Source organism: Pleurodeles waltl, chromosome 7 (genome assembly GCF_031143425.1).
Source record: "Pleurodeles waltl isolate 20211129_DDA chromosome 7, aPleWal1.hap1.20221129, whole genome shotgun sequence".
Classification (NCBI taxonomy): Eukaryota; Metazoa; Chordata; class Amphibia; order Caudata; family Salamandridae; genus Pleurodeles; species Pleurodeles waltl.
In genome coordinates, this window is record NC_090446.1 from 635,947,762 (window position 1) to 635,963,141 (window position 15,380).

Below are 15,380 nucleotides of genomic sequence, written 5' to 3' on the forward strand. Positions count from 1 at the left end.
CCATAAGTGTTTATCTCACAGCCCAAATTTTAATCAATTTCATGTTTTTCTTCGAAAGAACCATTCAGAACATGAGTAGAATACATTCATAAGCGGTGAAAATATTTATTAACTTCAGCCATGAAGCAGACTGCTGAAAGTTTTAGCAAGTCAACGGTTGAGGGGTGGATGTATCTCGTGAGGGTGGATGGATCTTGTGAACATTTAGGAAGCTGGAGGCGATAACCATTTAGGGTTATTTGGAGATCAAAATTGTTGCTTAGTTGTCGAGTATTTGACAGGATGAAGTCATGGCCTAGAGGGCTTTAGATGCAGAGAAGGACGAGTTACTTACCTTCGGTAACGACTTTTCTGGTGGATACATTAGCTACCTGTGGATTCCTCACCTAATGAATTCTCCCATGGCGCCAGCATTCGACGGAAATCTTCTTCCTAGTCTCTGCACGTCGACGAGGACGTCACTCTAGCCCACGCGACGCCGTCTGACGTCATACAGGCAATAAGAGGTCCTCGACGACGTGCCGACGTCAGTACCAATCATTTTTTTTTTTTTTACGTGCATGAGAACAACCAGGCAATGCAATGAAAGAGCAAGGCAACATCCCATAACATTGTAGAATACACAACATTGCATGAATAGCTGTAAATCTTTTATATATATATAACTCTCTCTTTTTAAAAAAAAATATATATACACATCAAGTATATACACAAAGATATATACATATATAAATATATTATACACAACATCTATTGCACCCTCGAAGACCAAGAGGAGCGCACTCAAGGATTACTTGGTAAGACTAGAAAGGCAACGGGGAGGCGGGTGGGACCGTGAGGAATCCACAGGTAGCTAATGTATCCACCAGAAAAGTCGTTACCGAAGGTAAGTAACTCGTTCTTCTGATGGATACAACTACCTGTGGATTCCTCACCTAATGAATAGAGTCCCAAAGCAGTACCCCGCCTGGCGGTGGGTGCCTAAATGGTCAAACCAAGAAATCCTGCAGCACTGACCGTGCAAAATGGCCGTCCCTTCTAACCTCAGAATCCAAACAGTAATGTTTTGCAAAAGTGTGAAGGGACGACCAAGTTGCGGCCTTGCAGATGTCGACCACAGGAACACCTCTGGCCAAGGCCGAAGTGGCCAACTTAGCTCTGGTGGAATGAGCTCTAATGCCCTCAGGAGGATCCTTCTTTGCCAAAGAGTAACAGATTTTAATGCAAAGAACAACCCACCTGGATAGTGTTCTCTTGTGGACTGCCTTTCCTCTCCTCTTGCCCACGTATCCAATAAACAGCTGATCCTCCAGCCTGAAATCCTTTGTTCTATCAATAAAGAAGCTCAACGCCCTCTTTGGGTCCAGACGGTCCAGTCTTTCTTCCTCTTTGGAAGGATGAGGCGGAGGATAGAACGTGGACAAAGTAATTGCCTGAGCCAAATGGAAAGGTGAAACAACCTTCGGGAGGAAAGCAGCCTTGGTCCTCAACACCACCTTATCCCCATAAAAAGTTGTATAAGGGGGCTTTACTGATAAGGCCTGCAACTCACTCACTCTCCTTGCTGATGTTATAGCTATCAGAAAGACTGTTTTTAAAAACAAATACCTTAAGGGGCAAGAATGCATAGGTTCAAAAGGGGACCCCATAAGGAAAGTCAGGACCAAGGACAAATCCCATTGCGGCATAACGAATGGTTTTGGAGGATATTTATTTAGAAGACCTTTCAAGAATCTGATAACAATAGGGGATTTAAATAAAGATGGTTGGTCTGGAAGACATATGAAGGCTGACAAGGCCAATAAATAACCCTTAATGGTAGCCACTGCACAACCTTTCTGCGCTAGAGACAGAGCAAAAGACAAAACGTCCGATAGATGAGCATGTAAGGGATCAATCTGCCTCTCTCCACACCACGCAACAAATTTAGACCATCTATTAGCGTAGATAGATTTAGTGGAGTGTCGCCTGGCCGCTAATATAACATCCACTACCTCAGGCGGGAGAGAGAAAGAACTCAGGTTGCCCCGTTCAATCTCCAGGCATGTAGGTGCAGACTCTGGAGGTTGGGGTGTAAAACCTGCCCCTGCAACAGCGAGAGGAGGTCTGCCCTGAGAGGGAGACGGAGCGGAGGGCACATTGAGAGTTGGAGAAGGTCGGAGTACCTTACCCTCCTTGGCCAATCCGGAGCTATTAGGATGACTAGAGCCCGGTCCTGGCGAATCTTCCTCAATACTCGAGGAATCAAGGGTATGGGAGGAAATGCGTAAAGCAACTGGCCGCACCAGTTTATTTGAAACGCGTCCCCCAACGCTCCCTGCATCGGATACTGGAGGCTGCAGAATAACGGACAATGCGGGTTCTCTCGAGTGGCAAACAGATCTACCCGAGGAAACCCCCACCTCTGGAAGATTAAACTGACTTGATCTGGATGGAGACGCCACTCGTGGTCTGCCGAGAATTGGCGACTGAGACTGTCCGCACGCACGTTTAAGACTCCGGCCAGATGGTTTGCTATCAAGCAAATCTGATGGTCCTTTGCCCAGGACCATAGTCGAAGAGCTTCTCTGCAGAGAAGGTACGACCCCACTCCTCCCTGCTTGTTTATGTACCACATCGTGGTAGTATTGTCCGTTAGGACCTGTACCGACTGACCACGAAGGGAAGGGAGGAAGGCCTTGAGAGCCAGACATACAGCCCGTAACTCTAACAGATTGATGTGAAACACCTGTTCCTCTGGAGACCAAAGGCCTTTGATCTCCAGATCCCCCAGATGAGCTCCCCACCCTAGAGTGGAAGCATCCGTTATGACTGTGGCCACTGGTGGCGACTGCTCGAACGGCTTTCCTTGTGAAAGATTGTTGCTTGCAATCCACCACTTCAAATCCACAGCAGCATCTCTGGAGATCTTGACAGTACTCTCTAGATCCCCTTTGTGTTGAGACCACTGCCTTCGGAGGCACCACTGAAGAGCCCTCATGTGCCAGCGAGCATGCGTGACCAACAGAATGCAGGAGGCAAACAGACCGAGCAGACGAAGGACCTTGAGAACTGGAACTACCGCTCCATTTCGAAACATTGGAACCAAATCCTGAATATCTTGAATCCGCTGAGGCGGAGGAAAGGCCCGACCCAATGTTGTATCCAGTACTGCCCCTATGAACAGGAGGCGCTGAGAGGGCTCTAGGTGAGATTTGGGCTCGTTCACCGAAAAACCCAGGTCGAACAACAACTGGGTTGTTGACTGCAGATGATGCGACACAAGCTCCGGGGACTTGGCTTTGACCAACCAGTCGTCCAAGTAAGGGAATACTGCTATCCCCTTCCTTCTGAGTTCTGCCGCAACCACCGACATCACCTTCGTGAAGACTCGAGGTGCTGAAGTAAGACCGAACGGAAGGACCGCAAACTGATAGTGCTGCGATCCCACCACAAACCGGAGATACTTCCTGTGTGACTTGAGTATCGGGATATGAAAGTAAGCATCCTGCAAGTCGACAGACACCATCCAGTCTTCCTTGTTCAACGCCAAAAGCACCTGTGCTAGGGTCAGCATCTTGAACTTTTCCTGCTTGAGGAACCAATTCAAGATCCTCAGGTCCAGGATTGGTCTCAAACGACCATCCTTCTTGGGAATCAGGAAATACCTTGAGTAACATCCTCGACCCCTTTCCTGCTCTGGGACCAACTCCACCGCGCCCTTTGAAAGGAGGGCTTGTACCTCCTGTTCTAGCAACAGGAGGTGTTCTTCTGAACAATAAGAAGGGCGGGGCGGGAACTCCCGAAAGGGAAGGGTGTAGCCTTTTCCCACAATACTGAGAACCCAAGTGTCCGTTGTAACAGTCTTCCATTTGTTGAGAAAATGCTGTAATCTTCCCCCTACAGGAGAGGAGTGAGTGGGAAATGGTGGAAGCCTAAGGCTGCTTCCCCTGCTGCACCCCGCCAGAGGATGAGGAAGAGGCAGAGTGCTGCTGAGAGGCTCCTCTGGTGCGGACCCTACCTCTCCCTCTAAAAGATCTATAGGGATGGGAAGAGGCAGGTTGCTGATATCTTCCCCGAAAGGAAGAGGAGGAAGAGCCACGCCCAAGTCCACGAAACCTCCTGAAAAATCTGGAAGAGGCCGTGGAAAAAGGAGCTTGGAGCCCTAACGACTTAGCCGTGGCCCTGCTCTCCTTAAAACGTTCCAAGGCCGAATCAGCCTTGGCTCCAAACAGTTTTTCCCCATCAAACGGGAGATCCAACAATGTGGACTGTACATCCGCAGAAAAGCCCGAGTTACGGAGCCAGGCCTGCCTCCTTGCCACCACAGTTGTGCCCATTGCTCTGGCCACCAAATCGGTCGTATCCAGTCCAGTCTGGATAATCTGGGTCGCAGCAGCCTGGGCATTTGAAACAACATCCAAAAGACCCTGGGGAAGCTCTGTAAATGATGAAGAAATGTCATCCATCAGAGCATGAATATACCTCCCCAGGATACAGGTTGCGTTGGTGGCCTTCAACGCCAGACTGCAGGACGAAAAAATCTTCTTGGACTGCGCCTCCAGTTTCTTTGAATCTCTGTCCCCAGGCACCGTCGGGAAAGAACCAGGCGCTGACTTGGATGAACAGGAGGCCTGCACCACCAAGCTCTCCGGCGTAGGGTGCCTGGACAGAAAACCAGGGTCAGTTGGAGCCGCCCGATACCTCCTGGCCACGGCTCTGTGAACTGCTGGGGAAGATGCCGGCCTCTTCCACACCTCTAACACCGGATCCAGCAGAGCGTCATTAAATGGCAAAAGAGGCTCCGCCGCAGCTGAGGCCGGATGTAGCACCTCTGTTAGAAGGTTTTGTTTTGCCTCCACCACCGGCAAAGGCAGGTCCAAAAAACTAGCTGCCTTCCGTACCACTGCGTGAAAGGAAGCAGCCTCCTCAGTATATTCTCCCAGGGGCCGAAAGATCCCACTCAGGGGAAGTGTCCAGCCCACTGGCCGACTCCAGACCACGCAGCCCATCACCCGAGTCCTCTAGCTCTCCTTCCTCCAGGGCTCGTTGGTACTCCTGCTCCTCTAATACACGTAGAGCACGTCTCCTCGAATGAAGCCGTTGCTCAATACGCGGAGTCGACAATGCCTCCGCTGAAGTCGAAGATCGGCGCCGATCTTCAGAAGCCACCGACGCCGCGTCCGGCGCCACAGGTAACTTAGGCGCCGACGAAAGAGCAGTCGAAGCGGATGGACCCACCGGAGTCACAGGCCGAAATCCCGACGTCGACGGGATGGAAATCCCCGGGGCCAATCCCTCTGAAGCCACCGGAGCGGCCACCGGCGCCGACACCGGCGCCGAGCCCATGTTCCCAAAAGGGAGAAAGGGCATAAAGGGTGCCGGCCGAAGAGGCGCAGGATCACCCAAAGAAAAGGCCAAAGGCCCAGCCGGAGCACCCCCTGGAGCCATCTGTTGGAAGATGGCATACATCGCATTCAAGAATGCGGAACTATCGGCTCCAGGGGTGGGAAAAGCCGGATACTGGTGTGCCTGTCTCGGAGGCGACCCCGACGCCGGCCTCGACGTCTGCGACGCCGGAGATAACACCTGAGGCTCCAATACCTCAATCACCGACGCCTGTCCAGGTGAAGTCGGAGACGCCGGGGAGGTCAACGGCGTCGAAGGATGCGGCGTAACCGTGGGACTGATCTCCCATGTCCTTCGGCGCCGATCCGAAGACCTGGAACGAGTCTCCTTGCTTGAATGACGCCGAGATTCTCTACGGTGCCGGGAGTCTTGATGACGCCGATGTCTTGGCGAAGAAGACTTCTTGTGATGCTTTTCTTTTTTCGATTTCGCCATAAACAGCTTTGCCTCACGTTCCTTGAGGGCCTTTGGATTCATGTGTTGGCATGAATCACAAGTCGAGACGTCGTGGTCGGAGCTCAAACACCAAAGGCAGTCGGAATGAGGATCCGTCACTGACATCTTGCCTCCACACTCACGACAAGGCTTGAATCCAGACTTTCTCTGCGACATTATTACCACAGCGAAAGACTACGCAGCAAAAATACACTGTAACCAGAAAAGTAACAGTTGCTCCCTCGAAGATAACCGTTTCGAATGCACGGAAAAAAGGGAACTGACGTCGGCACGTCGTCGAGGACCTCTTATTGCCTGTATGACGTCAGACGGCGTCGCGTGGGCTAGAGTGACGTCCTCGTCGACGTGCAGAGACTAGGAAGAAGATTTCCGTTGAATGCTGGCGCCATGGGAGAATTCATTAGGTGAGGAATCCACAGGTAGTTGTATCCATCAGAAAAGGAAATTATGCTCATCTTTAGTTAGGTGGAGCATGAAGTTAGGTGCAGACCTCATGAAAGGCAGTTGCAGGTTCGGTTATAGTAAGTGTCCTAAAAAGAGGGAAAAGAGACCAAGGTCAGAGTCGCACAAACTTAGGATGCATGCACAGCAAATAGAGGATTGGTTAGTGGCCAGAGCTGTGGTGTACAGGAAGGGGAAGCAGTTTGCTGGAAAAGAGCTTGGCAGAATTTTGGGTGAATGGGGGAGAGGGGCGGAGGCTCAGGTAGTCAAGAAAAGCAAAGGAAGTTACAATGGCGAAGAAAGAGAAGAATGTGGCTTGGAAGATTTCAGTGAGGCTTTGGTTAACCACAGTTATTAGAAGAAGGCCCTGGCTTGAAATATGGCACATGGCAGACAGGTGAAATAACATAAAAGCAGAGAGGTTAAGATAGGTGGTCTCAGTGGTATGAAAGGAGAACGGATGGATGCATTAATGAGGTGGATGGGTTGGTTGTTCTGAAGCACATGGTAATGGCAAGACAGAGGTAGGGTGGTGGCTTCAGGTGGAAAGTGGTTGCAAATTCATCAGCAGGGAGCGATGAATGTGAAAGCTGGACAAAGACGAGGCTGAAGTCTGTTTGGGAAACATTTTGAAAGGGTCACTCAGGATAAGTTTTTGAAAGTAATTGGATCTGACCGGGCTAAGAGCAACAGAAAGTGCTTTCACACTTTTGTGTACACTGCTGGTTATCCAAAATAAGGTGACTGTTTCCATGTGAAGACGTGGTGAGGCATTCTTGATTCAGAGTGGAGATAGTTGTCACCACCTTTTACAAACAGAACTGTAGTTTTGTGCTGGGATATACTGAATGCTTGCAAAATGCTCACTACCCACGGCAGACAGATGTTGTAGGGGCCTTGTGCAGTCACCCCCGATGTTGATCTTTTTTGCACATCTTGCATGTCTCAAAAGACAATGACAGGCTGGAAAAATACATAAGGGCATCAAGAGGTGATCCTGCAGCAGATGGACTGTCGGATAAAGGTGTCACTGGTTAAGTCAGCAGAAGCTGTACAAGGCAAGGGCATTCCTCCACATCTACACAAGGGTGGAGAGAAGTGAGTTTGGTGTGAGGGTGAACAAGTTGACTTACAATGGTTCACCTGTACCACCAACTCTAAATGCCCCCCGTGTCTTGAAACAATGACTCGATAGTGACCACCATCAATCTGATCTCCAGTGCCCGCATTTTGTCATTCAGGATGACTGAAATAGTCCATTGACTACTTAAATGCATTGTTGTAGAATGAAGGGTACAAAGGCCCCTTAAGGGTCCCAGAGTGGCCCCTTAAGGGTCCCAGAGTGCAGTGGTATAATCTTTAAGTTTGCGAGTACACCAAGATTGTGCCTGATATGAACTTCCCTGGACACTCGCCAGAAGTCTTAGAACTTACCTTAAAACAAGGTCTCTGCAACCTGGGCTTAAGCCCCACTTGTCGCTGGAAGCTCTCCTCCTTGGGAAACTCACCCCCTGAGGGTGTTGCAGTAAGTAGCAGCTTCTTGAGCTGTGGAGACAACCCGGGGAAAAGAAATCAGCCATCTAACACTGTCCACTCCTAATCCACATACCTTAGCCACATTACTTAGTGAAATTACAGCAGATCAGCAGTAAACAAGACATTAATAAATTCTCCTCATCGATCTGTACACCAACTACCACCATCTGAATTTTTCCAGCAACACTGACACCCCGAAGAACCTTTTGGACAGGTGTACTTATTGCACATAAATACATTTTACCAACATACTGTGTAAGCCAGGGGGCGTACCCCAGAGTCATCCTACATGGTAATGGAATACAGGTGACCTCAGTGAGAAAATGGTGCTCAATCAGTAGGGCCTGGGGAGTAAAAGCTACTCGTCTGTGATCTAAGTGACTCACCACAGCACTCCTAGACTTCCAGGGGAATGGGTCTGTTGAGAAGAAGTGTCCAACGTTCTACATAGGCGTGACAGGAGTGACAGGCTTCACGGGAAAAGATTGCAGCCCAAGCCCCACCTGCAAACCAATTCAGGGCAAAAAAGCTTGCAGAAATATGGGGCGAGGCTGTAAAAAGGGGGTGTCCTTGTACAGTCATGAACCCAATGTTTTTGTGAGGGCTGCAGCAGGAGTTCAAAACCTCTGTCCAGCAACCAGTGAACTGAACTGCGAGAAGTATGTGCTCCTGAGAGCTGATGCAACAGAATGAGGCTAGATGTTCTGAAATCTGCTCTGAAAATCATGATGGCATTCAGGAATCTTCAAATAATTGAAACCTGATACTGAACTATAGGCCACTGCTCATATAATTTGTGATTGTTGTATTGCCAGCAATCGATTGTTGACTAATCACCAACTTGCTTCTAGCTCCACAGCAGCTTCTGGCAGTGAAATGGAAAAATCGCCAACGGTGCCAACAATGAAAGAAAAGCAAAAACAAAAGACGATGGCCTGAATGCAGAACAAATGTTTGCATTGTTCAGCATTCCATCCATCATCTGTGCATTTGTTGCCCTAAGTAGGAAGGGTATGCCCAGACGTGGGTCCCATACTCACTGAGCCACTGGAATCATGCGAGCCTGGCTGATGAAGGGTGATACCGTGAATCCAGTCTAGGATGCTTGTTTCCTGTCCAGGGAGGACGTAGCTTGGCAGTTCAGGCTGGTCTCTTACCATGGGGAATAGGGTCACAACTGATTTGCACATGGCTGGGTCCAAAGTGGGGTGGCGTGTTGAGCAAAAAAACGATGGTTTAAACCCAGATTTTTGTGACTGGGGGTATATGTTCAGCATTCCATCCATCATTTGTTCTTTTAACAATGCAAGAATAGGCAGGAAAGCTTTGGGTGCATTTGGCCATGGAGAAACAGTCCTGGAAACTCAGAGAACTCAACCATAAATTTGATAGCCAACGGCAAGCACTGTTGGATTTTAGATTATCTTATGGACAAAGGGCTGGAGTATGGCTGACCCAGGTCCCTGAGATTCCTTTGTCTAATGGTCCCTTGAGAGAAATCATGTGTTACACTACCCATGTTTACTCAAAGCATAAGACGCGAGGTGTAACTCTACAGATGGACTAAAAAGTGAGGTCATAAAATGTCTTATTGTGTGTCCCTGTGAGGGCTGAGGGTTATGTTTTGCTCCTAAATATGCTTTCTACTGTATGTTGTACAACATGTTAAAATCAATACAAATTTCTTTGGGAAAATGTTTTTGACAAAGCTGCCTATATGGGTATTCAACATGTAAAGTAAAACATGGCGAACTATGCCAAATATAGCAACATGTTTAGCCAAAAACAAGGGTGCGTTCTGAGGAACACTGCCCACACAGAAACCAGAGTACACAATTACATGTGCGGGCTGCTCTTCAGAGGCAAATCTAGTCTTTGCAACAGGTGAAACAAATCAAATGAAACAATTAAAAGACTACTAACCTGATTCGATGAGGATCATATAAGGCGGACACACTTAAAGCCCTGTAAGGTGTGAGGGCTAAGCGTGACCATGTGTAATAAGGAGCTGGTCAAAGCACCTCTTGGGAGCACGAGCCTGGAGAGCGAGTTCTCATTTTCTCAGGACGTCAGTACTTCCGGGATAGAAAAGTACTTACAAAAGTACTTCCGGGATACAGCCAACTGAACTAAAGCTCAGCAGAGAAGTACGGCACCTAATAGGGCACACAGTCAGAAGCTTGAAGGCGTCACATTGTACTGGGGGTAAACTGCACCCTCCAGGTCATGATATAGTTTTCAGCCCTTGACTTCTGTGTGATACTGTAATGTATTCTGGGTGTGGTAATTTTGTTTTAATTCCACTAAACTAGACTAAAACACCTGAAATGATTCGCAAGTAAAAAAAATAAATAAAAAAAAAACTCAGAATTGGACTAGCATACTAGGCAACTCATTTGTAAAGTGAAAATTTTGATTTCTACAAAAAATGCTGCTAATTTTAATTTTATTGTTCGTTTTTCTTGTTTCTCTTAAAAAGTAGCTGAATGAAACAATCTGCAATTTAACTAACTTGCACGACTATTTTTGCTCAGCTTTGAAAGGTAGCAACATGCGGGGGGGGGAGGGAGGAGAATAAAACCTTCAGTGGTAAGAAAATAAGGTTGCAGGAGGACTGGGAGTGAAAAAGTTGTTTTGTTTAGTGAAGGAGCAGTATGATTTGCAAAACATCTAAAAAGATGCTTCTGTCTCAGAATAGATTTAATTGAATCACTCAGGGGGGTGGTGGCCAGGAGGATTGCCAGGCAACGGGAAACTAACATCAGATGTCGCAAAATACATCATTTTTGTCCCCTTAAAGGTAGTTTTCTGGACTTGGAACAGACATCTTAGACAGGGCAGATGTAGTGGACTGCGCCCTTCCCTTTCTCCCCAGAGGTCAGTGTTACTCCTGAGAGAATTCAGATGCTGGGGCTCTGTGTAGAGCGGAGGAGAGAGTAATACACAGTTAAGGTACTTTGCTTTTTAAAATATTTGACTGAGTGCACCAATATATAAAATGCAACAGTTAACCTTAAACATGAAATGAAAAAAAACGACAACTAAATTTAATATTAGAATCACAAACATATAGCGCTAGAGCTTAGCAAAATTAATGAAAAAATAAATGAAATTGCCCAACATGTACAATCTAGATTTTCAAAGCACATAAGTACACTTCCAAGATTTTCAAGACGACGTGTTCATTCTAATTTAAATATGTTACATAGAAACCCAATCACATTATCAATACTTTAAATATTTACAGCTTTTGTTCAAAGTTTGTGTGGAGACAACACTAAATAAAAATCCCTGGCATAGAGTCTCCCAGGGAACACGATTCCGCATCTGCAGGGGTTTGTGCTTAGTTATGGATTTACCACATTTGTGACCATGCACCATATGCTGCATAATAGCAAAATAAACATACCACAGAATTTTAAGCCTCGTGCCACAAACCGCTTTTCCTTGCTGCTTAATTTAGTCAAAACTATTGCATACCGTGAGCACCAATGCTACATAATTCCAGGGACCCTGATGATCAATCCCTGCATGCTGAAAACAGACGACTGCACTTATGCACCAAACGGCTGAAATAAAGGTAAGCAACTCTACATAGGCATCACTATTACCCATGGAGGGACCCTAGCGCTAAAGCAAAGAGTGTAGGCACATGGCGTGCGCTAAGAAGAGCAGGTCACTTGGTGGGCCTTAAATTGCAGGGAGGCAGAATGTGCTCTATGCAACGTGCATGTGAGAGTCTGGTGAGTGAGGGATTGCGTAGGCACCCAAGTGACTGAGGTCCTGCAGGGTGTTGTCTGTGTGATGAGAAAATGCTCAGGTGATGATGGAGGTCGGTTCAGTTGGTGTTAAGTCAGACTGTTGCCAGATAGGCTACATCGGAGACTGGCAAGCAGCCTGTCCAATGAAGCTGGGTGAATGGTACACTGTCACAGGCAGGCTAGAAGAACAATTAAAAGTGCTGATGGGAGGTCCAAGTCCTGGCAGGTCAGCACTATGCTCTCCTGAACCACCAGCGGTCAAGTTGCCTTAGGACAGGCTGTTCCCAAACAATCAAAACCACTGGAGGCAGCCGAACGATGAAAGAAGTCATGACCCACCAGCAGCCTGGATCACTAGCAGTGCTCCCAGCCCCTGGGTAAAAGCCATCACCCAGTTGTAGAGCCTTATCACCATCTAGCACACAGCCAACTAAGGGTACAAGCATGGCCTTTGCTCTAGGGACCTGAGCTTGCACACCAGAGAGGCACTCTCTCAGTGCCTACTTCTTTACACCTTTAGCTGGGGGTGAATCAAAACCCCACCCACAGGATTCCACCTAGAGGGAGGGTCTGGCCATACTACTCAAAGGGGCAGGTCTTGTTTATTCCCGCTCCTTCACAAGCTGGCTCCAACCAAGAAAACGGTGGACTGGATGGTAAAGGCATTACCATCCCAGACTTAAACATTTAAATAAAGTATCACAAAATGGAGATCTACTCCTTCAGAATTCAACCCTACAGATATCAGCCTCCTAGCACACCCCTTCAGATGTAGTCACGTGGTTTAATCCTCAGCCATAGCAGCCCTGCCAAGTCCCACACATCATGCGTTAGACTAACGCATTTTAGTGTGGTGGTCTGCATCACCGCATTAAAATGCATTAGTCACGCATTTTTAGCGCCTTGAAAAGTAGCACAAGACCCGTAAGTACTGTGCAGAATGTGCTACAAGAATAGTACCGACCTCCTTCAATCACGTCTGTGTACGAATGACTGAACGTTAGCAGCTTGATGTCAGTTTGGGCGCTGACTACCGTGGCGGGCTGAGCTCAGCGGCCTAAATTCATCTTTCCACAGCTTGGTCAGGACCTGGTGCGGCTGCTTCAGAGGTGATACCTCGTGTCACGTGGCTGGTGGATCAATCCTGCTAATGGTACAGTGTAGAAACAGCAGAGAGAATCCGGGGTGGCACCTTCTTTCCTGTGTTGCTGTTATTCAGCGACTGACGTTAGTACCATTGACACCTTTTGGTGGGCTGCATTATCTGCCGAGGATCACAGTGGGCACTAACTGTTTTTTTTTTTTAATCTTGAATCGGCTCCGCTTTTAAGAGTACGGCCGCTGGTGCCTCGGCGCACGTGGAGAGACTATTTGAAAAACACTGAGACACACAGATACATCAGTAAAATAACGGGCTGGTGGATAATATTCCTGCCGGGAGGTTCCAGTTTGATGTCTACTAGCAGTTTTGACTCACCAGCACGGCTCGTAGCGCAGAGGGTCAATTATCCTGCTGCAAAGAACGCATCCCTCGCTTTTTTCACAGACCTTTTATAAGAATTATTACAGCAGTGTTTTACTGCTTTTGTCATAAGACATCCTTTTGTGATATGTTGAACTTCTGCTGCACCACGGCTCCTAGCTCTGAGCTGGGACGGGCAGAGGATGGGAGGGTCAGGTGCTTTATATTCAGACATAAAACCACGTGTTGCTAAATTCCTTGTGTGCCCAAGAGTTTTCAGGAAACAATTAAAATGCCAAGCTAGCACAAGTGAATACTGTTTCTAGTGGATAGTGAATAATGCTCCTGCTGGAGGGAGATCAGCGTTTTGTTTGTGGCAGTTTTCACTCTTCATGAAGCAGCAGAGAGAGTTTATGTGCCTGCTGCAAAGAACGAGTACCATGCAGATCACTAACTGCATTTTATGTGCTAGCTCAGTGAGTTACTGATTTTGTCACATAGTGTTACTTGCTGTTCATAAGTTACAATCCTCATATAAGACAATGGCATGAACGGCCTTCAAACTGCATGGTACAGGTTAGAAAGTTATCCCCAACGTCATTCATTATCATAATATTGCTAAAAGGGGTTTGTTTTGGTATAAATACATTCTGGTTCTAGTAAACCGAACCACTATGGCATGTTTTAAATCTGAGTTTGTGCTTCTCCGGACCAAACACTTTTAAAATATACTTCCTGCTAGTATGAATGATGCAAAACTTTTAATCCTCACGGTCTTATGTAACATTTCATACAGACTGATTTACACAGGATTCGTTGTCTCTGTATAATGCATATATGATGTAAAGTGCTCTGACTCCCTACACTGGTAAGAGGAGTGCTATAAAAGAAGTAGAACACATAAAAGAGATAGGTTAGTGCCCATCCATTTCAGGTACTTTTAGCAGTTTCAAGATCTTCCTAGTTTCTTGTTGCGCAAATCTGTCTCCATGGACTTCCCTGCTTGATTTTACTCGCAAAATAGTGTCACTACAGTATCACACAGTTGGTCTTGGATGTCACTCGTAAGAACACTGAAACTGCGAAAACATCAAGCATAAGTAATCTAAAACCTTGGCAGCAATGCCAAAGGCTGAAGAGGCATTGCCGTTTTTCAGTCTTAAAACTCTGTATTCAACTGAGAACGTTTAGCTGAATGGGGTTAGTTGATGAACGAGGCTCCAGAACTGCAATTTGAATTTAAAAGATACATTTTCATTCAGAACCACCATTCGTATCTCAGTGTACCGATTGCTCACGTGACAGCTTTAATGACGATGTACTTATATTAAAACAAAACAGTGAGCTGAAACGGTATTTAAAAAAACAACACAAAAATATTCTGAGGTTGTGATCCGTTTGTTACCGAGAGAGGGCGCCATTACTCAAGCATGTGGACAGCTAGATTTTTTGTTTCTTTTCACACCAACATTCTTTTTAAAGACCGGGTCGCTGCCATTTCTAGTTAATCAAATTACTGTTTTTTTTTCTTTCTTTTTTTCATATATAACGCAGAGTCGACGAGGCAGCGCAGTGAGTTAGAAGTTGGTCTGCAATAATCCATCCACCTTAAACCAGCAAGTCAAATTCTTGCACTACAGCAGGTCACTGGTTTGGGTGGTCAAAATGCATGGTTTTGCAGTAAATTAGGTGCCAAGAGGCAGCTTAATCCATCTTGCTATATTAAGTAATCGCATTTGGTCAAGTGACAACAAGGTCTTGAGCATCGAGTGCAGAGAAAGGGTGGCAACCTTCAAGTTCAGTTTTTGATGCAATCTGGTACTTGTAGTCCGATGTTTTCCTGTTATGAACACAGCACTACAAACACCCGAATGCAGGAAAAGCTCAGCAGTGAACGAGCCACTTAGACTCGAACGTGAAAACTTGAAAGTTCTGCCGATGGCACTGTGAAACTGGACTGGCACAGAAAACGGGCAGGTGAAACTGAAGGGACGGTAGGGCTGAGGTAGAAGAGTAAAACTAAATCGCCTATAATCGAGCCCTACTGGCCTTTTATCTTACTAGTATATCATGAAGTCAGACAATCGCTCCATAGGCCAGTAGTCTGTATCCCTCACTTAAATAATTACTACAGTGGTCTACCATTCATGACGTAGTCAATAACAGAGCTAGACGTCAGGTACACGCAGTGTTCGAATCAGTCACTGGGATACACATCCCAGGAACAAACTCTTTAGACTGATCCAGTGGCCAACAGGTCTTTAATCCACCCCAACACATACTATGAGCTGGCATGCTAAAGTAGCGGGAAGAGTGGTGGATTCCTTGGGTTGGAA

At 46.9% G+C, this 15,380-nt stretch overlaps 1 protein-coding gene across 2 annotated transcripts in view; it reads right to left on the reverse strand.

Moving 5' to 3' along the window:
• Positions 1-15,380, reverse strand: part of PPARGC1B (PPARG coactivator 1 beta) — a 140,937-nt gene that overhangs the window by 36,899 nt on the left and 88,658 nt on the right. The window contains exon 4 of one of the 2 annotated variants that reach the window (XM_069244609.1): positions 7,720-7,830. The exons of the other annotated variant lie outside the window; for it this stretch is intronic. Within the exon in view, the coding sequence (XP_069100710.1) occupies positions 7,720-7,830 (111 nt within the window). The remainder of the gene's footprint in view (positions 1-7,719; positions 7,831-15,380) is intronic. 2 annotated transcript variants of the gene reach the window in all.